This window comes from Rissa tridactyla, chromosome 1, assembly GCF_028500815.1.
Source record: "Rissa tridactyla isolate bRisTri1 chromosome 1, bRisTri1.patW.cur.20221130, whole genome shotgun sequence".
NCBI classification, from domain to species: domain Eukaryota; kingdom Metazoa; phylum Chordata; class Aves; order Charadriiformes; family Laridae; genus Rissa; species Rissa tridactyla.
Window position 1 is genome coordinate 167266094 of NC_071466.1, and position 24765 is coordinate 167290858.

The 24765-nt window shown below is 39.5% G+C and overlaps 1 protein-coding gene across 1 annotated transcript in view; it reads left to right on the top strand.

Moving 5' to 3' along the window:
• Positions 1-9585: 9585 nt before the first annotated feature.
• The window catches only part of ANKS1B (ankyrin repeat and sterile alpha motif domain containing 1B), a 449659-nt gene continuing 434479 nt past the window's right edge, over positions 9586-24765 (top strand). Inside the window, exon 1 of the mRNA XM_054199351.1 lies at positions 9586-9719. Coding sequence (XP_054055326.1) covers positions 9586-9719 — 134 coding nt within the window. The remainder of the gene's footprint in view (positions 9720-24765) is intronic.

Sequence of the window (24765 nt, forward strand, 5' to 3'; positions counted from 1 at the left end):
AAAGAAGAGAAGGAAGTAGACTGGTATTAGGCTAACGCAGGGTAGTACCTTCACTGGGGCATTGCTCAGAGAAGGAATAGTTTGATGAAATGCTAACATCAAAATAAAAATAGGCAGTTCCGTATTTTGCTGTTTCAATTTTAAAAATGTTTTACGGTATCTTCACCATAAAAAGGAACGATGTGAGGAAACATTAGTGTCACAGAATATCACTAATTTGCCATTAAAAAAAACTATTTTCAAGAAGCTACAATGCTTGGCAGGTTCAGAGGTGTGAAAGGAGAAACAAATGTAAGAAAGAATTCCTCACAGCACTCATCAGATTTGTGTGACTTCAGAATTTTCCTACTTGAATTATTCATCCTACTTTAGTTATTCACTCTGCTTTAATACAGTTTCATACACTTTTCTTACACTGCATTTCTTTATTGGAGGGGCATCTTTTTAGCTCCAATTTGTGGTATACTTAATTATTTGATTAAAGATTACTTTGCATTAATTATTGCATATTTTTCTAGGATGATGCCAGCCTATTTGCATATCCATAGCAGAGTGTGTCTCTGTACTCTCTATCCTCTTAATAGAATATGGAAATAGAACATCTATCATGAATAGCCCTACCATTTTTCTTTCTATGGAAAAGAATCCAAAGATTAATTCCTAAATGTGTTTTGCTGAATCAGCTACAGTTAGAAAAGTGTCATGGATGTGCTGGTATTCCTGTAGTCCTCTCTGCTACCTTTGCTACTGATGGTCTGGTGTAGGTCAATACGCTATTGTGTTCTTTAAACATTTATCTTGCATTTAATATTTTTTGTGTATGTTCCTGCCTCTGAGCTCTTAGCTTTAACTTAGCTACTGAATTAAAATTAGTAGGGCTTTTTGCCTGGGGTCAATAATTACCTTTGGCTCAGATAAATAATGAACGTAAATCAAATGAATTGCTAGTTTAGCTGTAGACTTTACCAATTATTATTTTTGACCAAAATCTATTGTATTGTCCGAAGGCTGAAAATGAGAGATTTGACACATTAGCAAACAAACTACTCATGATAATATTTTCCTCTGTAATCCAGTTACACAAGAGATAAATGAGATTTAGAAATTCACTGCATAACCACATCCTCTCATGCAAAAAGCAATAACTTTCTTCCCTAGGCAGTACAGGACTAGCTTTCAAATTTTAATAAACACTCTAGAATGTTGTTTTGTGTGGCTTGGAGAAGTAATTAAGAATGAAGAACCTTTTTACCGTTGGGCTAACTGCATAAAATATGTCAGGGGCCCTAATCTTGTGCTCGGAGCAAAGTATCAGCTTCACAAAATCAGTCTCTGACAAATTTGGTATTAATTGTTCCCCTTGGCAGATAGAAGTACCCTTAACATCAGAATCACTGTGTGGTTGGTTGTGTGTGCACTGTACAAAAATACAGTAAGCAATACTTTGTGTATGTAAATTTATATACGAAGACTATATTAAACTACACTCTTACACGAGGCGGTATCCTGAGCCAAGATAAATTAGCAAGATGATAAGCAAAGCTTACATCGCTATTGCTTGTGCTGTGTTACTATCAGTGTGCACACGTAGGTAGCAGTCTCCATGCTAAAAGGTAATTTATCAGCATAAGAGCACATGCAACCAAGCATAATACAAAGCAACACTAAGCCTATTCTGAATTAATTTTTTTTAATTAAAAAATACATTAATGTGTTTTAAGCCTGTCCCCTGACAATTGCATTGTGTTTCCCTAGTTATTGTTTAGGAAAAAATAATGGATAATAGTTTTATATTTACCTTTTCCATACCACTTATAATTTAAATGCTTCTATTATATCTCCCTATGATTATAATTTTTTTAAAGCTGAAGTGGCCTAGTCTATTTAGACTATATGAAGGCTGTAATATACATCTGATTATACCTCTTGTCCTTTACCGTATCTTGATTAGTTCTGATGTAATCTTTTTGGGACAGGACAAACACAATGGTTTTTACATTGACATAATGGTGCTCATTTTCTTTCCTAGTAATTCCCAATGATTTTATTTGTCATTTTGATTACCATATAGCATTACACTGACATTTTCATAGAAATATCCCCAATAACTTGAGATTATGGAGAAGTAACAGCAGTTTTGGAATTATAAAAGGGGAATCCAAAGTCTCCCTCCTATGCTGCAACAGAGAAATTATTTCTTTGTCAATGTTGAATACCATCTCCTATTTTACTGTCTACTAGAACAATGCCACGATGTACGCTTTCATACTCAGTTTTAGTTCAAGCTATTCTGAAATCTGTTGTTTCATTAGCAAAGGTTGCTTCTCCACTTCATGTTCTCTTCAGAGACTCTTTATGTGTTTGCTGGACAGTGCAAGGAGAGATCTCTCTACACAGCTGTCCTGACAACCTCTCACCATGGTGAAAACTGGCCATTCTTCCATTTTACTTTCCCTCCTTCAACCAACTGTCTGTTCACTAGAGAATCGTCCCCCTTACTTGGTAAATTTGGTTTCTTTAAAAGTATTCAGGCAGGACCTTGTCAAAAACTTTCTGGAAATCTAAATACGCCCTACTGATTGAATTGCCATTTTCCATATGCTCTTTGACGTCTTTGAAGAACTCTGAGATGTACAAGACATGACTTGCTGCTCCAAAACCTGTACTAAATCTTCACTATTGTATATAACTAGATGTCTACTAATTTACCAGGCATGGAAATCAGACTCAGTAGTTCTCCAAATCCCCCTTCAAACCCTTAAAAGTTATTAGCATCACATTTGCAATCTTCCACTAATCTAGTACCAAGGCCAACTAAAACAATAGCTCACACCTCACCATTTTAATTTCAGTTCCTTCAGACTCTTTGGGGAATTTAATCTGGTTCGGGCAAGTTGGTTTTATTTATTGATTTGTTTCAAAAGAAACTTTTCTTATGGGACTGTAACTTGTGTTAACCCCTTGGACTTGACCTGTAAAGAAAGATCCTGGTAGCTGAAATGATGATTTCACTTTTTCACCACAAATAGTTCTGTTCACTCAAAAAGAACTGGCCAGACCCAAGAACCCAGTGCTAAATCAGCTAGCTGCATCATTTGTTTCAAGAATAACCATCAAAATTAGAAATTGCAAAGATTTGGAAAATTACAGCTAGTAAGATTGTTCTTCATTGTATACTTGACAGCACTATACCCATTTGGGTTTTGAGGAAAAAAACTCCAGTGCTGTGTCTATTTGGTTCCATGTTAATTCCCACTGCAACATTAATCATAAATTTCTCTTTGTCATGTATTTCTCCTTTCAAATGTCTTCCTATTATTCCTAGTGGAATCAACCCTTACCCTCCAGCTCTCAGTTTGAGATTTATACCTTTTAAATACATAGAGACAGCTCTGAGCCTTCCCAGATCATTACCTAAATATATTCTATTTCCTTCTGTGTGCATGATTCATTCCCAGTAACCACTCTCTCTTTTGGACCCAATGAGGTCTGAAGCTATGTGTTGCAGAGCAGCACAGTTAGAATTTCAAATACATTCTGCCATACTGGTCATCATAACGTGTATCCACAAGCACAAACATACCTGAAGGATGTATGATGTACAAGGGTTTGCTCAACCTTTTCTGTTAATCCTCACGAGTCATTTACCACTATATATTCCTATATAATATTTGCTATTAGTAGAGACACAAACAGAATGGAAACCATTGGCAGAATACCTCTAGCTATGCTATTGCCTTCTAGGCACCACTTTCCCTGTGGTGGCATTCCTGTATGCTGCTGTTCAAGAGCCAAGGATAACATTTGTGCACAATTTTAACAGCTGTCTGTACTTGCAGTCGCGGTCTCTCATCACTAGCATGTTTCAGCTGAGATTTCTCTCAGATCCTTCTTTCAGGCAGTCAAAATCTGATGTGTAGGAATGTTGTATGTATCTTAAAGGGGAAATGAGAAGGGGAAAATATTTTAAAGTCTGAAAGAGGTTACAATGTATCAAAGGTAGAAACAAGTGGGGTTTTGTCAACAAGCTGTGCATTGAGCAGTCCAGGCAAAGCTTTAATACTGTATTGTATCTGTCAGCACACGCCGGATTGGGGCATCTAATCAGCATGCTGCTTTTACCTACTTGTATTCACATTTCATTCTGCATTTCTCTCTAATGCATGAAAAATAGTCTTAGGCATATTTTGATTGCAAACTGATGTAAACCTACGACAGAGCAGAAGGATTGGATGAATAATTATACTGCTAATCCCACCTGCTGTCACACAAGAAATACATGTAAAGAAATGTACAGATATACCAGTTAATCTTAGCATCTGCCATCAGAGCAAAATTGCAATTGCTCTGGAAATGGCACGGCAGACAGATCTGACTTACTGTCAGTACTATCCCATCATGGTTTTCTGGAGGCTCAGCTCTCCAGCGCAGACGCAACCCGCAGCCTGTATGTACTTGAGACTTTTGAGCGGTAGGACATTACAGCCCTCTGGGGAACGCAGCACACTTCCCATGGTATGTTCAGATGACTCTGTAGGTCAGTGTCCAGATGACAGAATAATAGTTTAATTTCTTGCTCCTCTTCTGTGTGTTCAGAGCTCCATGAGAATGATGTAGTGAGGTCAGTCAGCGCAAATGCTGAGACAGCGTCTTGCTGCTGTGCAACATCAAGTAAGGGACCATTTTCTTGCATGTTCTTTTCCATTACAAATTTACGCCATGACAACATGCCTGAAAGCAAGCGTTTACAGAAAACACGATCTAGTCAGAATTTTATAGTCAGAAATAGGATTGTTGTGCGTAAGTCATCAAAAATGGCTTTTTCCTTAAATGTTACTTCAGCTTCTACTTAATCTGATGAGTCCAAGTGTTCACGCACTCTTTGAAACCGTAGCACTCTTGGTGTTTTTATATTCCTCATGAGTTAGGTTCAGTACTTTCAGTTTCTACCATTTTCTTTTACAGTGGAGGAGAATGTAAATCCTTCTGCGTATTTCAGTGGTGAGAGCTGAACTTAGCAGCATGTAAGTATTGTGGTGTCCCAGTTAACTAAACTGAGGACCCATCCCCTGTGTCCACCTTCTGAGCCTACCACTGAGGAAGGCCGATGTGCATCTTGGTTTCAGCCTGTAACCAAGGACATGATGGGCACTGGTGCCTGGCCTCAAGAGCTCTGACGTACTCCCGGGACCTCCAGTTTGGACTTAGCCTCTGAGCCTGATGTTTAGGTATCTCCTAGATGAGCAGTGCATACACAGAGGTAGTCATGGTTGTTTGAAGTTCACTGTGTCTTTTTTACACTCTGTATATACTGTAAAGAGTGAAAGACAGTATCAGGCCTGAAAAACTCTTGCCAACTAGGTGCACGAGAAACAGCACTTCTTCTGGTGCACTTTGCTACGTTTGTCCCTGACTTACCATGGGTGTACAAAAATGACAATAATAATTAGGCCTATTTAATGCTAATATATTTTCTACTGCCAAACTGATGTGATGGTTTATTCCAGCATTTTGAGCTCTCTCTCAGAATATCTATCAGAATTTGTAATAAGGATCTTAGACCTTCCTTATATCTTTACATGAGAGAACTGATAATAGTCTTGAAATATGATGTTGATATGTTTGCTATTCTATACAACTACTTTTAATATCACAGATTTCATTTCTTTCAATACTTGCAACTCAGTTTTTCATATCCCTCCATGCTCCTGCTTGAAAAGAGAGAGAGGAAAGTCACAGAATGTTAGAAAGCACCCATTTAATTTGCTTTTAAGTAAGGGAGGCTGAAGGAGGAGGAAATCAAGAAGTTGTCACCCTGAAATGAGAACAAAGCCAAGTGATAGTTGCATTGTAAAAACATTAAGGGAAGTCCTTGCTTATTACAGTCAATCCCAGTCCCTTCAAATGACAAACCAGTTAAAGAATTTCTAGGTAGGCTAACTGCTTTCTCTGGCATTTTAGAAAATGGAAGAAAACAGAAGGTAAGGCATATGTTGTGTTAAGAGAAATTCTGAGATTGAAAGTGTGATGCCACTTAGACACTGACAGCTGCAGTGGTCATAACTTAAAATGTCTTCACAAATACTAAAATCATAGAATCAAAATTCTACTGTGGAATGGAATAGCACTGCTCAAAAAGCATACACTGTTTTGGAAGATCTCTTGGCTGTTTTACAAATTATTTTTCTCACCTGTAACTGCTGCAAATTATAAAGCTATGTTTGTACTTTCTATGTCTAGTTAACATGTTTATCATACATATAATTTTTAACATTCCACAGTGTTGTCCCGATATTACCAGGGACAAAGAACATAAGACATTTAAAAGCACAAAGGAGTCCACCCGATCTAATAGGATTGACCATTTACATTCAACTCAGTCTCGGTACATTTTTTTTCCTTACTACAGTCCACTATTGATTTAATCTCTAAAACCGGACCAACCCATGTTCTGAATTCTTTGCTTCAGTAGCCCTTAGAATTTACCCATGTTTAACCCTTCCATTAACCCCAACCAAACAGTGCTGCTTAAACACCTTTATATTTTTCAGATGGATAGAATAACTGTTTTCTGCTCTATTTGCTAATGAAACTAAATCCTCTGATTGGCCTTCACCATTTTGTTGGGCCCTAGGCTGATGGGTTTACTGGGGTATGTTTTGAGCCTTGCCACATTCATAAAATCTTCCTGAATTTGCTGGCTACTGCACGCATCTGCTCCATTGATATTTCTGTCCCCATACTTTTCTTCAACAGCTTTCTGGATGATCTTTTCAATTAGAGCACAGTCTTGAGATTTTATTTTCCCAAGAAGAATTATGTAACGTTTATACTGAGTCATATTTGCCATCTGCTGATCCGACTACATAAACAATCCAAATTCTTAAAAACCTGAGTTTTCCTTAGTATCTGCTTCTAATCTAATTTTTCACAAATGCACAGGTTGATGCACATACCCCTGCCTTACAATTAGCTCTTCACAGAATACTGGCGCCTCTTCAGAGGCCCTCATCAAACTTGAAGAAATCTATTCATGCGGAGGATACATGTGAGAAGGTATTTTTCGGGCAACGCACGTGATCGCATACAAAATCATATGCGAGGCAGAAATAAAGGGAAATTATGACTACTTTAACAGAGGACATCAAGAAGCTTCAGAAGGCAGCAGTATTCTTAGTATATGGCTAACTTCTTTGGAACTAGTTAATGCTCAAGAGGCTGGTAACAAGATACATAACTTTTTACTCCAGCTTTAAATTACTGTTTTCCACCACGACTCTGCTATGACTGAGGACTTAAACCATAAATCCTAATTCATGTGATTATACATTTATTTATTTAAACTATAATGAAATACTTGTGATCACAGACATAAATTGCTGTTTATATTAGACTCTCTCAATCAGAAAGACCATAGTTATAGAGTCTCTCCACCTAATAATTTTATGCCAGTGTTCAATTCTGTGTCCTGTTGACAACATTGGAGAAGACATCATTACACATTCTGAAAATGCTGAACCATGTAAATTACATTTTCTAACTAAAAAAGAGATACAGTTTTGATTGCTGTGGACAGTATATTGAAACAATAGGTCTTCATAATGGTATTTTTTTTCCTTTGTAAGGGAAAAGCTGACCCCAGAAAGAAATTTCTATTTTTATGAGATTAAAGTTGTATATTAGCTAATAAAAATATGAAAACACCTGTAAAACTGTTACTGAGAGGGACTAAACCCAACCTCCACATCAACAAGGATCTTTCCATTGACTGGAATGCACCATAGGTCTGGAGCAATTAACACTCTCTCTGAAAACATAACATTAAAATCCTGCCTGCCACAATGTTATTTTGCCATTGCTGTGCTTTATTTCCATCTTGTGAGCACAGTGCATGGGAGAATGCCACTGATCTCAGTGAGGGAACAGTAAGAGGTCTTAACTTATTTGCCTGTTGTACCTATGGTTCTACCTACGCAAATTACTAAACTGAAACAGGAACACGGGGCTGTAATTCGGCTTTTCAAGTATGCACAGTATCAAACGGTGCACTAAACAAGGATGTGCCTATGAGTTGGCCAGCACTGAGTATTTTCAACAAAGCTTGTAAGAACGCAAAAACCATAAGGAATCATTAATTTTGGTGCCTGGAAAAGTCATACAATTCAAAAGGTTACACGTTTGAAACCTGTAACAGAACCAGGCGTGGCAGAACAAGGGATGACTGGAGCCGACACCAAGCATATTCAGTTATACCTCTCCTCCTCTGAAACACTAAAAAGGCACGATCCTGGCGTGTGGTGGGCGTGAGCAGTCCCGTCTGCCCCATTTGCCGAGCCAGCAACTCAGTTTCCCTCCCGACCTCGGCGGGCCCCGGATTTTCCTTTTTGTCTACACCGTTTTGCTCCACGAAGCAGGCTGGCATCTGCGCTGGAGCGTCCTGCCACGTCCCCGGATGGGGTTAAACCCCTGCTGGGGGGAGTCTCCTCACAGAAACACAGACACACACAAGCGCATAACGCCACGCTCCCCTCCACCTGCTGCTAATTCCCCTGGGGGCGGGTGCGCCTCAGCACCCACCTTCGACCTGCCGCTTCCCCCCCGGCTCCCCTCAGGAACCCGCCCTCCGCGGGGCAGCGCAGCCTCGCCCCCTGCCGCACCCAGGAGCGCGCGCGGCCTCCTCAGCGGCGGCAAGACCCCCCTCCCCACCCTCGTCCTCCACCGCCCTCCGCCACCCTCGCCCCGGCACCCGGGTCCCTCCCTTCCTCTTCCGCAGCGCCAGGAGGCGCCACCTGCCCTGCAGGACCCGGCCCCACTGCCGCGGCGGCCCCGCGGAGCGCTCCGGGCGCCGCACCTGGTGGGGGGGACGGGGGAAGCGGGCAGGGAAAGGCGGGCTAACCGCCGGCGCGCGCGCGCCGCTCTGGTCCGCAGCAACGGCCGCCGCGCGGCACCGCAGTGGAGCGCGAAGCGCTGCCGTTAGCGAGGGGCGGGCGAGGCGGGGCGGGGCGGGGCGGGGCCGGGAGGGCGGAGGCAACGGAGGCCTCGGCGGCGGCGAAGGGCTGGGGCAGGCGGAGGGGGCAGCCAGCCCGGGCAGCCACTGAGAGCGCGCCAGCCACGTCTCCCCAGCAACGGGCCTGGCAAGTCAGGGCTGCGCCTCCTCCCCCCGTCCCTCCCTCCCTTCTTCCGTCCGTCAGTCCGTGAGGGTCGTTATCCCCCTCAGCCCGGCCGGCCCACGGGCACGGGGGCTCAGGCTGCCCGCTCCCCCAGCCCGGGCCGGGGCTCGTGCATGGGAGTGTGTGTGTTGGGGGGGGGGAGGTTCTTTATTGGCCTCGTCCTCCCCCCCCCCACCCCCCGCTTTCTCTTCCACACTCCACCCAGAAATGATCCAGTGAAACTAGGAGGAGGTGATTCTCCTCCTCCCTCCTGCTGCTGCTCCTGCTGGTCTGGAAGGGACTGCAGGAATCTCTGCTCCGCTCTGCTCTGAGGCAGGGTCTGGGGAGGGGAGACCGTTCTGTGGAGAGCGGGGGCCGCGGTGGTGGCCCGGGGTGTATCTCTGCCAGTGCGCGGGGGGCTGCTTGGTTCCTGACCATGGGGAAGGACCAGGAACTGCTGGAAGCTGCTCGCACTGGGAATGTGGCTCTGGTGGAGAAACTCCTCTCTGGGAGGAAAGGAGGGATCCTGGGCAGTGGATCTGGAGCTATTCCCTTATCCAGCTTACTGAGGTAGGGACATCGTTCCCCATCAGATGCTGGGGATATTAACCTCTTCTTCCCTGTCATCATCATCGCCCCTCTCATCTCCATTTCCATTCCTGCATCCTTCATAGTAACAATAAATCGTTCACTCTAGCCAAGTACAAGTGTGCCTGTGTTTAAAGTCACAGGCAGTCATTTTATTAATATAGTGATACTGAATTTCTTGCCATCAATGCGTCTGTAAGGTACTTGCTCTTTCTGTTGCTATCTGTGGTGCAGAACTTACATTTTTATTGCTGGGCTAATATGCACAATATACTAATTACCCTTCCTTTGATATTTAATTTTCGAATTGCTACTTTTAATCACAGATGGAAGCATTAATCACGGACAAGGCATGGCATTGTGGAATTCTGTGTAAAAAGCCATAGCTTCACCCCATCCATACCTTCACCCATAGTTGTTACCCTCACTTGCAGAAGAAATTAGGCATGCCGTAGTAATGAGCCTACAAAACAAAGAAATGGAATCTTTTTTAATGAGAGATCATCGAGGCAGGGGAGGTGTAAAACTTATGGAGCAGGTTAGGTAAGAGCAGCATGACTTTCAAGATACCTGGATTTAGTGGAGTGAAACTGGGTTACTGGCCATGTTGGGTGAAAGGACTTAACTTTAGTCATTAGTCATATCTCAGGCAATCTACAGCATGACTTTGATGTTTAATTTCATCATGCTCTTAAGTAAGAGCATTATCACAAGCATTTATGACATTTGACAGTATTCAAACAAGAGGTCTGCAGCACACAGTCCAGTGTTAGTGTTCAATACTACATTAGGCATAGCAAAAGAAGACAAAATGAACTGAAACACTCTTGACCTAGAACTTTGAATAAATTGGGGTTTTGGGTTGGTTGTTGTTTTGTTTTCTTCTGGAAAGAAAGAAAAGGCCTAGATAAATGGAAATTGCTGAAATTAAAACATATTTGTGATTCTATTACCAGTACCTCCTCGTCAATATATTTATATTATTTCAATGTCCCTATCAGAGGAAATTTAGTGTAACTGCCCAAATTATACCTGTTTAAACTCTATTATAAAGTCTTGCTATTTTAAAGGTGGTTTTAGTGCTGTAAACAAAAACAGTTCAGATATTCATAGTTTAACAAAGTTCTTTGATGCCCCAGTTCAATTAGCTATTGCACCATTGTTTAATTGCTAGCCCATTGACCAAAATCAAAACACACCATGTGATTGCTTTTTGTGCTGTACTTGAATAGGCTGCTTAGCAAGGAGTATGCCAGGTAGTTGGTTGAATTTAAAATATGAGTCTTCTTAAAATGCGATACCCATTTTTTGTAAGTACAGAAGTAAGTTCACTTCAGTACAATGACTAGCCATTTATAATTCTGTTCTACTGCATGATTTGTGTAGTGACTTTCTTCAGGGCTAGTGCCTGTGCTATGTTCTTACACTGTTACTTTCATGTTGTATATGATGAGCTCTGTATATCCAGAGGGGTTGTATTTGCTTGTGGTTTTCTTTTTTATTAAACAGCAGTGTTTTACTTTGTGTATACGGAACACCTTAGCCATGTATTTTGTATATACAGATGGGTCACAAGAGTAATTTTTTGTTACTCAGAATTTAAGTATTTTAGGTTGTAAACTCAACTGTAGTCTTTTTTTTCTGGAAGTGCACTTAGCTTAAAGAAAAGTAAAAGTAAAACATGCACTGTTTTATTTATGATATTTCTTACTAATGTTATTAAGAATGTCTATGGCTTCTGTAAACTTAACTTGAAAAATTAAAAGTAAAAATTTAGCATACAGCTGCTAAAATATTTCTTATTTAAAATATTTTTTATTTTAAAGAAGTTATTTGAATACTTCAAAAAAAAAGAATTCAGTAATGGATTGATGCATAAACATTCACAATCTAACATACTATTGAACATAATGCTTTTTAGAGGGAATCTTAATAATTTCATTGACTTCACCAGGAATGCTCAAAGTAGAAGCTACTATGCATTATAAAGAGTGTTTTCAAGAAAGAATTATATATGCTAGGTATTTTAACATACCTTTGTTTGGAGGTGTTGCATGATCTAACTGATGCCAGCAATTATGGATTAAGTCCAGAATGACATGCAAGAGGTTGGATTTATCTTGGTACAGAACACATGGAAACAAAAGAAGGTACCATCTTGATCCTGTTTAGGAAATCAGCACTTACTGAAAATAGCAAAGTTGTAGAAAAGCCATAACTGTACAGTATAAAAGTTTGAATTTGAGGTTGGGGGGATCTGAAGATTTTTTTTTTTTTTAATAGAAAACCAATTGAAGTAGCTTACTAGTAGAGCTATGCTAGTATTTTTTGCATACAGTTTATTAGACTAAAACTGCTTTTGAAAGTTGTAACAAAGAGAAAGCAATAGAAAAAAATATAGGGACGTATTTTTCTTCTTTTTATAGAAACCTTAGGAGACATTGTATTTGACAGTAACTCCTGGTGTTTCATTGATCATAATTATTGCTCAGTTCCTAAAATGGTGCCTCAAAACTGTACGTGTCCCGTTGTGGTGAGGAAGGTCCGTGTTGCTTTTTCTTTCTGCTTTTGGCAATGCTGTTCCTAGCATTAGGTCTTTCAGCATACAAGTTGACTCATTCTGTGCCTGATATGTTGGTCTAAGTAGCAGTACACTTTCCCTTTGGATTTCTTTTAAGTGCTGAAGACAACTCAGTTTATGTGGCTGAACTCTCCATGGCTTGGTGCCTTTTTTTGTGGAAATTTGCTTTGCAGTAGTTATGTACGTTGTGAATGAAATTTAATATTCATGAATTGAAAAATACACATCGATTGGTATCTGAACCAAGCAACAAACTATCTGAGCTCTCATCTCCTATTTACATTTTAATAACTTTTTTTTTTTTCTGACTCAGTGTATTTTATGGCACTTGGGGGAAAAATAGGGAAAACTTGTTTGGTTGTGTTATAGTTGAACCTATTCACTGATGTTAATTGCAGAGTAAATTATCTAATTTTTAAAGGGCTGACTTCTAATTTATAAGTTATTATATTAAATTATGACAAAAGTTCAGGAAAACAATACTGTTCCAGAAGGCTATTTAAGCACACATATAAATATATGAATGAATTCCTGTGAGGATTTAAACATATGCTTAAAGCAGAGTATGTGTGAAGTGCATAAAAATTATGTATGCTTGATTAAGTTCATAAGCACCTAGGTATCTGTAATAGATACTATGTAGGACCTTACGCCCAAATTGATTAATCTAAAGCAGTGACAATAAATCAGTGATATTTGACTGTGCGGACTGTAGAAATTGTTTCGTGAAAGGCTCTGGATCAGTTTGCGGTCCTCTCCCTCAGTCTCCATGCTTTGCTCTGGAATATAAAGATTGTAGGTGAATATACTGAAGGTGAATTCCTCAGATGCAAAAGTCAGCATAAGGCATTGCAACATACTAGAGCAAGTATAATCCTCAGTACACACCAGGCGTAGAGTAATTTAGTTGCTTAAACATGGGTATTTATTGTTATTTTAGATGCCCATGAGTTTCTGAGGCATCTGCATGGGCTGATGGACTTTAGCAAGGAACCATGCCCTGTGGAGATAGAACTACATTCCGGGTGGGTGCACTAGGACATCTAAAAATGTGTTACATGTGTGTAGAGGCTACAGTTTCCAACCCAAAACAGTAGAGCAGTGCTGGGTTCTGTTCTTTTACTATGAAACGAGGATATTTTGAGACACCTCGGAAAACATTCAGAGTTTAGAAGACTGAACTGTAAGGGAAGTTTCCTTTCTCTGTTTCTTGAGAGATTTCACTTCCTGGAATTGTCACACATTAGTATATTAACTATGTTTCATATTAAAAAACAAATATGTTTTTTAGGTGCGTAATAGATTGCGAAGAGAATTTTCAAATTTTTAAATTATTTCATTGACTTTTATATTATTCCAGTATAACATGAAAACTTGAGGGTGAAATCCCACAGTCCCTCTAACAAAATGTATAATTCAATTCCTGTATCCCAAATCCTTAAATGTAAGTTAAATGCGTAAAGTACAATCCTTAAATGTACGTTAAATGTACGTTAAAAGAGTAAAGTGTTTCTAACAAAACCGGTATTTTTAATTTGCTTAATTTGATTATCTGCATATACAGAACATGTTTTTATTGACCAACCAGTTTTTCATTGTTGGATAAAAACAGGCTTCATTTCTTTCAAAGTGTTTTAAGGAAAATAACTTTGAAGGTTTTCCTGTATCTCAGAGACCTTTTATCATTTTGCCACATGCAGTCACGTACATGCCTTTTGCCCCTACTAATATGTTACAACCTAAAGAAAAATGGGTCGTTCTTTAAATGCTAATTTTTAGTCTTTTTAAACTTTACATGTTACATGAGCTTTGGATTTTTAACAGGATTATGGGATAGAATATGAATTAATGTGAACTGGCACGGAGTAGTAGGGAAAGGGTGAGTTGGCCTCTTCTTGCTCTTTGTTGGCTACTGCCATTACACAGCATGGGAGGGCGGAGCAGCCTGCGCGGAGCTGGTTTTTTCCCCTTCTACACTTGGCAGACTGTGGCAGGGAATGGCTCCGTTCTTTGCTTATCCTTACTTAGCGCAGCTACACCATGTATAGGCCTGGTCCAAGATATTTCTCCTCTAAAGTATAAGAAACCCAGGAAGCAGATTGTCAGTCTGCAAGTTGCAATCTGTTTCCTCATCTGTTTCTCAGAGCAGTGTATTGCTCGCAGCAAAGCCGCAGTTTAGCCTGATGGCCTCAGTGCACACTGAGAACCACTCAGATCTACTTCTGTCCTCGTACAGACCCCTGTGATTCATTCAGCTTGCTGTGCAAAATCAGATCAACTTAGATATGGCTTGTAGTGTAGAAAGTATTTAAAATACTGAAATACTTTACGAAGCTTTAGTTAAAATTTTAACAAAGTTGTTTTCACATTATAATTTAAATAACAAATGGATCACCTTACCAACAAATATAAAGGCACTAGTTCTATTCTTCGTTCCAGTGTTGTTTAAAGTAAGAGAAACTTTCTTAAGTTGATTATATAAAGAGATTGTATTATACGAGGCTTGCACTAGCAGGGTTCTGGGCTCACATACTTCTGAGGTCACTTGGTCTCTATGTTAGAAGTTGTTTATTTCAGACAACCAATGCAGATAATGAAACGGCAAGTATTTGTTACACATAGATCAGTGGGGCATCCAATTAGTGTATGCTTATTCCTAATTGTAATTGTAAACTATTAGTTAATACATGGAGGTTTTTGTACTGATGTCCCAAGCAGAGACCAGCATTCCCAGATTCCCCAGTTACCTTCTTTATCCTGTTAGAATAGAAACTTAAGTCTTTTGGGGACATATTTAATTTTTCTTCTTTTTGTCTTTCAGTATGAAATGCAAATTAATGATCACTACAACTCTTAGTTTATGTTGTTTGGTGTTAACGACAGTTGATTGTTGCCTTGATTCAGCATGTTTGACGTTTCAAATATATGAGCTTCTCTTAAAACTTAAACTTGATTTTGTTATTTTCTGCCTTTCTTAGACTTATTTTTAGTCTTATTTCTTATAAATGCTTTCTATCAAAGTTTAGGCAAAATTTTATTCTTGGAATTCCTTGTATTTCTTCACAAGTTTGAAACATTTAAAAAATACAAAGTGATATGGGCAGTATCCAGGATATCTGGTAGAAATCTCATTGTTAAGGGCAAGGCAATTAACAAAGTTTGTGTAATAAATCTGCCCTAGGAGCTCAACATGATCCTGGATTCACAGCTCTTTACTTCATCTCTATAGATAAAGTTCTCACTTCTCCTTACTCCAGGTCTTGTTTTCTGAGTATTGTTCAAGTGTACATGCTATTAATATTCTAAAATGTTAGACCAAATGTAAAAAATGATGAGCAAGAACTGTAGATCTAGTGTAAAATCTACCAAGGTCATATTATCTGCCAGGACATAGGATCAAGATAGGGGATGTATTAGTGCTGGGAGGACTGATGGAGTTTATGATGGAGTCAGGAGGACTAATAAGGGAAATTTTAGAAACATGTTAAGGAGAAGGTAAGGAAAAAACCCCAAAAGTTGAAGTGTCTGTAACTTGTAAGAATTCTTTTAGAATTCTTCCATAATTCTTAGCCACTAGATGGCTAGTGTCTAACTCTGCAGAGGACCATATAAATGCATTTTGATCACCATCTTGTTTTCCCTCTTGTCTGACATTGATGATTTTAGTAGTTTGGTAACTCAATAAAATTAATGCTGCTTTATACATTTTTAAAATTGATGTATGACATTGTTGCTTTTAAGTGGTAGTGTTATAGCAGAACTAAGAGGGGAAATAAATGAAATAAAATGAAGAATGATGTAATCTGAAAGCTCTGCTATCTTGTGACATGTCAAGGTTGGAAATGTTATGATGAGCAAATACAGATGCTTTTAAGACAAGCATTTTCACAGTCACTGCACTAGTGATCAAGAAGAACGTAACCATCTTTCTAAAAATCTACAGGTAGATTCTTTTATTTGCCTCAGTTACAGTTTGTATGGGTAGTTTGTGTGGGGATTCATGAATGGGCTATGGAGGAACTGCTTATAGCTCTAGGCCATTTTTTTTATTGCCCTCACATAGGCACTAGTTGAAGCATCCTGTAAACTGCTTTAATTTATGCTACTGGCATGTAATCCCTAAGGTACAATCCATTGTAGAGTGCAGTTCAGTTATACTCCGTTTCCTTCAGCAACCTTAGCTTCCTTGCCTGGGGAGGTGACATATACAAGAGTTCCATAGCTGGAATTCCCTTCTGCCATGGAATTTTTCTGCTGGCCACTTTCAATCAGAGTACACATCCTAGTCCTTTTTATTACTTCAAGGTAAAATATTTTGACAACTTTTAATGTTAAATGTGTAAGGCATAGTAAGCAGCGTTAATTCCTGCCTACTGATATGACATTTTCATGTACATGGATCCTTTTGGGAAGTAGGGAATACATTTTGTTTGAACTTTATAGCCTTTATGGGAAGACTTTATGACTTTTTAATTACTTTTTCCTGATAGTATTTTCAGTACATTCATTTTGCATTTAAGAAGTGATATATCTACTCTTCTGTACCTAATTTAAGATCTATGAATTTCTAATAATGTACACGTATCTAATATAAGAAAGCTTCAGTGAGATTTAATTCCATGAGGTTGTGCTTTTATTAAAGTCATTTTACACTGTTTCCCATTTATTGCATATACGTTTTCTAAAGAAAGAAGAAATGCTAAAAATGACATCTTGAGTGCAATTTGGTTCCAATTTAAAACACCCAGTGGTAGCTATGTTTCTATAGGTGTTCACGTCTGTGCTAGGTGTCTAAGTTCCCATTATAGCCAATGGAGATGTAATCAATACAGTTAGGGAGCGTACAGAGTGATTCAGCTGACCCCAAAGTAGATACTGAATGATTTTATTTCAAAGTGAACCACATCCCTAATTTAAATATGTTTTGTAGGTAAAAATATTTCAGTGAAGAACGGGAAAAGAAAAATTCTCATTGAAGGTGTATATGTAGAATTTATATATAAATGACCACATAAATAGCTAGGTTAAAACAAAAGTTGTGTGGGATTTCTCTCCTAATTTATAGCTAATTTGGATGAATTCAGAAGTAGTACCAACCAGATGATTGTCTGATTGAGAGGCAGAACCAAGTGCTAGATGATTGAAGTTAGAGAAAGATGAAAAATACCTAAAATGCATGATGCTGTATCACATGAGGTTTGTCACAAATGCACCAAGTGTGCAAGAATGGAATTAGAAAAACCTTAGCTGGAGTTGAAACTAGTGAGGGATGGGAAAAGCAAGAGTAAATATGTTGACAGCAAAAGAAAGTGTGGACCCACTGCTCAGTGAGGCAGGAGACCTAGGGACAAAGCACATGGGCAAGGCAAGGCAGTCATTGCCTTTTCTGCCTTGTTTCTTTGGCGGTAAAGTTTGCCTCCCAGGTTCCTGAGCCTACTAGCAAAATTTGTGTGCCAATGAATCATTACCCACAGTAGAGGAAGATCAAAGGAACACTTAAATTCAAGGGACCAATGTTACTGCGGGGCCACTGTTATCTTTGGAATGTTCATGTCAAGCATGGGAAGTTTCTGATGACTGGAAAAGGGTAATGTCACACCCTTCTTCAGAAAGGGCAGAAGGAAAGTTCTGGGGTCATCAGGTTCATCAGTCTAACCTAAGTCCTAGGGAACATTACCGAGCATATCCTCATGGAAGTAACTTCCAGGCACATAAAGGACAAGAAGGTGATTAAGAACAGCCGTCATGGATTTACCAAGCTCAAATCATGCCTGACCAACCTTGACTGCTTTCTACAATGAGATAACTGCCTCTCTGGACAAGGGGAGAACCGTGAATGCTGCTTAACTTTAGAGTGGTCTCCTTCAGTCAAAATGGTGAGCTATGGACTGAATAACAGGATGATAAGATGGGTGGAAACTTGGCTGGATGGCATGGCTCTGAGGGCTGTGATCAACAGTACAAAATCCAACTATTGGTGTCTACTAGGGGGTTTCCTCAGGATTCAAGGGCTAATATTGGTTGCAATATATCAAGTATAGCAGATTTGTAGATGATACCAAATTAGGGAGAAACAATTAATTCGAAGAATTGCTTTTAGAAGGGACCTGGACAGGCTGGAGCAATGGACTAATTGAAGCCTCATGAAATCCAGCCAAAACCATTGTGAAGTTCTGCATCTGGGAGTGAATAACCTCTTGCACCACTACAGACTCTTGTGCTGGAATTGGACAATTTTTGTGTTTTTTTCTTCTTTTTCTGTCATATTAGGCATTAAAAAAACATCAATATCACATTTAGTCTTTGAGTTTACACATTAGTAACTTCTTACTCCTGTAAGAATTGTGTGATTGGTGCGTGGATTTTTTTCCTAAACCTTCATAACCCAGATGAGTGCTGAAATAGCTTAAGTTGTAAAGTATTCGTATTGTCACAGTATGAGAAATGTCCAGGAAATAGATGCCTTTTAGAAAAGGTGAAAAAAAAAAGAGTTTTATAAATTAGATTTGGGAATGTCTTCTGAAATAGGTATTTTCCCTCTGCACGTTGCCTGAATTTCAAACCTTTGTGATGTAACTTTCTGGTGTGTTTGCCACTGGTAGTTCTGAGAGTTAACCATGGGTTTAATGTCTTCCATGCTTACTTGCTCACTTGCCAGGCTCATTGTTTTCTATTTTTAAATGCCACTAGATATGAGCATTGAATCTGTGTGTCTAGGTTATTTTTGCAGATTATACACCCCAACACATTAATACTAGCAGTTTGACCCTAGAATCTCAATTAAGTCATAGGTGAAGGTTCCTAAAAAAATGTAATTTACACTTATTTTTAGTTTTCAATTTTCTCAAGTAATTATTTATCCACTTCCATATCCTCCTTGTCATCTGTACAGCTAATTTGTCAGATTATGCTCATAAGTATTTTGCAATCACTCTGCTTCCTGTTTTGTGCACGTTTATTGCAGAGCAGTATCTTGCATAACCAAGTGGTCTAACGATCTGCCAGGGATCTTCTCAAATAATGTGCACATGTAACATTTCAGTGAACCAAATGTACTAAATGGAGAAAAAAAGCATATGGTATATACTATATGTACATGTTACAAATCTGTTGTTTTCCTGTCACAATAGTTAAATCTATCTCTATTTTTACTTTCATGTAGACTATGTAAGTCTTGATTTCAGAAGGATAGGAGTCATGACATAAGCAGAGAATGAAGCCTCTAAAAGAATAGAATTGGCGTGTGTTCTGGGTGAGGAGATGTGGCTAGAAGACATGTGGAGGGAGTGGGACTTGAATAGGAGTATTTGGAGTGTTTTGGCAAGTGGGCTGTATATAAAAATCTGAAAAGGCTGGAATGCTAGAAATGGTTGGTAAAGGAAATGGGTATAAAAATTGAGACTGGGAATAATAACTGAGACTGGTTGACCATGGAATTTAGCACTGGTGAGGAGCGGAAGAGGTATGTTTAGGAGACAAGATAAAAGGAACAGGGCAAAAGGAGCTACATTCAGCAGAATAAAGAGAGAATGTATATCCACTGAAATATAGTTTTCATTCAAAGCCTGACGTTTCCATATTTCGTTGCTGTAACAAACGTTTGTGAAATGCATTTGCAAACTAACTCATTTTGTTTTAGTGCTAAAATAGACAGAGGTTAATAAAGTGCCATCAGTCATTCCATTAGTTTAAATGGAAGAGGTGGTGATGGATATAGAGAGCCTAAATCATCCGGTAAAGTTTTGCGAAGATGACACCACATGGTGAAATTTCACGAGTTTTAGTTTGCTTTTTTATTAATGGTAAAATAAGGTTGCTGGTGGAGTTTTTATTTAGCCCCCTGAATGCAGGCATTCTATATTTTTTAACGACACAATCCTGTAGTCTTTTATTTCACAAGGTCCTTACCTTGGTTGCTGTCCAGGACAGACAGTGCTCATTGAATAAGCAGTTATTCAATATTTTTTATCCTTATTATTCAATGTTTAGCCCTGAGCCTTATTTACTGCACACAATTCAAACTCTTCTCTAGAAAAAGAATTATTAATTTTTCTCCTGGGCTTTTCAGTGGTGTTTGTCACTATAGTATCTGACTGCTTCACAACATTAATGAGTTTACTGTCACAGTACTTCTGTGACTGCGTAAGAGTGTTAATATCTGCAGTTCACAAATGCTAACTGAAGCACAGTTAGATTACGGTGAGACGTATCCACTAATTTGGTGTTTCTAAATGGTGAATACAAAGAGCTCATTTTTCACAGTATTAATATAGCTAGTGTAAAAACATAGGAATGGCTCCTCTTGGTCAGAATGAAGGTCCATCTAGCCAAGTACTCTTCTCCAGCAGTGACTGGGAGTTAAGAGACTGCTCTTAGAAGAGTTATAATAGCAAAGCAAGCATATAGTGAATAATACTTCCTCCAGTGTACTCTCACAGCTTTCAACAATTTACAGCAGCTTTCCAAGTCAGATGTATTGTCTTTGTATTTAATAGCTCCAGTGGATTTTTCTTCCATGCATTTGTTCAATTGGTCTTTGAAGCAATGCAAATTTTTAGCATTCATAGCATCTCACAGCAAGGGTTTCACATCTTAATGAAGTATTATGTGAAGAACATTCTCTATAAATTTAGTAGCATTTTATATGTTCAATGTGTAAAGATCTGTTCAGATGTTCAGAGGTTTGTTTCTGGAGTACAGACATGGATAGTTCTGTGGTGCAGCATTAAACTGCTTGTTTTAGTAAATACTTGATTTAGTAAATACCAACAAACCTTTTAATAGTTTTGGTTTTCAGAAAGAAATGAGTTCTTATTCAGTCATCCCTGTTATAGGGGGTAGGTGTTCAACTGTTCCAAGATTAGGATTTATTGTGCAGGGAAAAATAATGTGGAATTGGTTAATTATTAAGGCTAATAGATATGTGTAAGTGGGATGACTTAGCACCAGCACTTTAATCCTTGCCTTTACAACCTCAATAATTTTTTAGTGCATTTTTCTGTATATATTTCTGTATATATTTCCACAGAAAGATGTATATTTTTTCAATAGAAAAATGTATTTCTTTTGAGAATATAGATACAGACTACCTGTGTGGTGGTGAACAGAATATACTGAATTCGGAGATGCCTCTATTAATTTCCAAAAACTACAACTCCTGATGTGTATCCCCTATCCTTATAAAAATGATGTGGGATTAGGGGAGCTGGAGTATATTTCTTATTTTTTTCTTTTTTCCTTATTACTTTTTGGCAACTAATGATATGCATTTGGACAAGATTCCGATTATATTGCCTGAAACAGCAAAGGTGAGGCAAGGAAAATCAAACTTTAATTCTTGTAAGTAGTTTGTGAAGATGGAAATGAAACAGCTGCGTGTAGGAGAAGGATGTTACTTTCCTCTTTTGTGGGAAAAAGTTATTGAGGAAAAAACAAGGACATTCCCCAGTGATGAAATGTTTCCTCTTATATGTCATTCCCTAGAAAGATCGTTTGAGACATAAATGGGATGTGTGTATCATTTCCCACTTAAACTGGTGAATCGGAGTTAATGAATTACTTCAGGAATAAGCTTTACAGTTGATGAAGCTGGTCCTGGTCATTGGTACGTACCATGTTGGTACTGCTTAATCAAAAAAGAGAGAAATTTTAGCATTCAGCCTCCATGTATATATTCAGGCAAGAGTAAATGACAGAGAAGTGAAATGAAAAGTTCATTACACGCTTACAGGCCCAAGAATTTTGACATAATCGTAGAATCATAGAACAGTTTGGTTTGTAAGGGACCTTTAAAGGTCATCTAGTCCAAGCCCCCTGCAATGACATCTTCAACTAGATCAGGTTGCTCAGAGCCCCATCCAACCTGACCTTGAATGTTTCCAGGGATGGGTCATCTATGACCTCTGTGGGCAACCTGTTCCAGTGTTTCCCCACCCTCATTGTAAAAAATGTGTTCCTTATATCTAGTCTAAATTTACCCTCATTTAGTTTAAAACCATTACCCCTTGTCCTATCACAACAGACCCTGCTAAAAAGTTTGTCTCTATCTTTCTTATAAGCCCCCTTTAAGTACTGAAAGGCTGCAGTAAGATGTCCCCAGAGCCTTCTCTTCTGCAGGCTGAACATCTCCATCTCTTTCAACCTGTCTTCATAAGAGAGGTGTTCCATCCCTCTGATCATTTTTGTGACACTCCTTTGGACTTACCTCAACGGGTCCATGTCTTTCCTGTGCTGAGGACTCCAGAGCTGGATGCAGTACTCCAGGTGGGGTCTCACCAGAGTAGAGTAGAGGGGTAAAATCACCTCCTTTGACCTGCTGGCCATGTTTCTTTTGGTGCAGCCCAGGATACGGTTGGCCTTCTGGGCTGCAAGTGCACATTGTCAGCTCATGTCCAGCTTTTGATCCACCAGTAACCCAAAGTCCTTCTCTGCAGGGCTGCTCTCATTCCCTTCATCTCCCAGCCTGTACTGATACCAAGGCTTGCCCTAACCCTGATGCAGGACCTTACACTTGGCCTTGTTGAACCTCATGAGGTTTACACAAGCCCACTTCTCAAGCTTGTCCATGTTGAGACATAATGCCAGTGTTTGAGGCCACACCCATCCTATGTGATCTGAAGGAGAACATACGGGAACGATTTGGAGCTGCCTATAACAGTCTGAAAATATTAGTACTTGATTGTGACATTATTGTGATATTAGTTTTGTGCACTTAGTGGATCATGGTGAAGATTATCAGAAATACAACCTAGAAAGAAGATTTGTATCCAGATGCAGATTTTTCAGAAAATCCTGGAGAAACAATGACAGATACTCGGTATAATGCCGTTGTTTGATCTCTCCTAAATCCCAAGAAACTGATCTTGGGGAGCAGGTTCAGGCTTGGGCATTAGCTGGGTTTAGAGGTGGACTATTGAGACAGAAGGAACAGACTCATGAGAAATGCAGTGAGAACCAGAACCTCATGAGCTAGGGTTCCTTTACTCGTCATTCATTAGGATCTAGATCACATATATCTCTTATTTAAAAAGTACACTGCTCGAAAGGGAAATTTTCTTTGAAGAGATTAAAGTGTGTACTTAAAAAGCACCCACCTTAATGCTTTCTGCAGTTCAAGGATTAAAGTGGCAAATCACAGAATCGTCAAGGTTGGAAGGGACCTTTAAGATCATCAAGTCCAACCATTAAGCTAATGCTGACAAAAAACTTCACTAAACCATGTCCTTAAGTGCCATGTCTACCCATCCTTTAAATACCTCCAGGGATGGTGATTCAACAACTTCCCTCGGCAGCCTGTTCCAATGTCTGATAACTCTTTTGGTGAAGAAATTTTTCCTAATATCCATCCTAAACCTCCCCTGGCCCAATTTGAGGTCATTTCCTCTTGTCCTATCACTTGTTACTTGGGAGAAGAGACCAACCCCCACCTTGCTACAACCTCCTTTCAGGTACGTGTAGAGAGGGATAAGGTCTCTCCACAGCCTCCTTTTCTCCAGGCTGAACAACTCCAGTTCCCACAGCTGCTCCTCATAAGACTTGTGCTCTGGACCCTTCACCAGCTTTGTTGCTTTTCTCTGGACACGCTCCAGCACTTCAATGTCTGTCTTGTAGTGAGGGGCCCAAAGCTGAACACAGTAGTCAAGATTTGTCCTCACCAGTGTCGAGTACAGGGAGACCATCACTTCCCTAGTCATGCTGGACTCACTATTCCTGATACGGGGCAGGATACTGTTGGTCATCTTGGCTACCTGGGCACACTGCTGTCTCATATTCAGCCACCTGTTGACCAATACCCCCAGGTCCCTTTCTGCTGGGCAGCTTTCCAGTCACTCTTCCCCTAGCCCGTAGTGCTGCATGGGGTTGTTGTGACCCAAGTGCAGGACCCGGCACTTGGCCTCGTTGAACCTCATACCATTGGCCGCAGCCCATCAATCCAGCCTCTCCAGATCCCTCTGCAGAGCCTTCCTACCCTCAAGCAGATCAACACTCCCACCCAACTTGGTGTTGTCTGCAAGCTTACTGAGGGTGCACTCGATCCCCTTGTCTAGATCACTGATAAAGATATTAAACAGAACTGGCCCCAATACTGAGCCCTGGGAACAGCACTTGTGACCGGCCACCAACTGGATTTAACTCCATTCACCACAACTCTCTGGGCATGGCCATCCAGCCAGTTTTTTACCCAATGAAGCACACACCCATCCAAGGCATGAGCAGACCATTTCCCCATGAGAATGCTGTGGAAAATGGTGTCAGAGGCTTTACTAAAGGTAAACAACATCCTCAGCCTTTCCCTCATCAGCTAAGCGGGTCAAATGTTTGATAGGATTAAAGTTCTAAATGTTTGGTCAAGTGATATGCAGGTGTATTTTACACTTGCTTTTATATCTAACAAGCCACTACTAAATGAGTAGCCCCTAAAGAAGAGTAGTTTATTTTGGAATATAT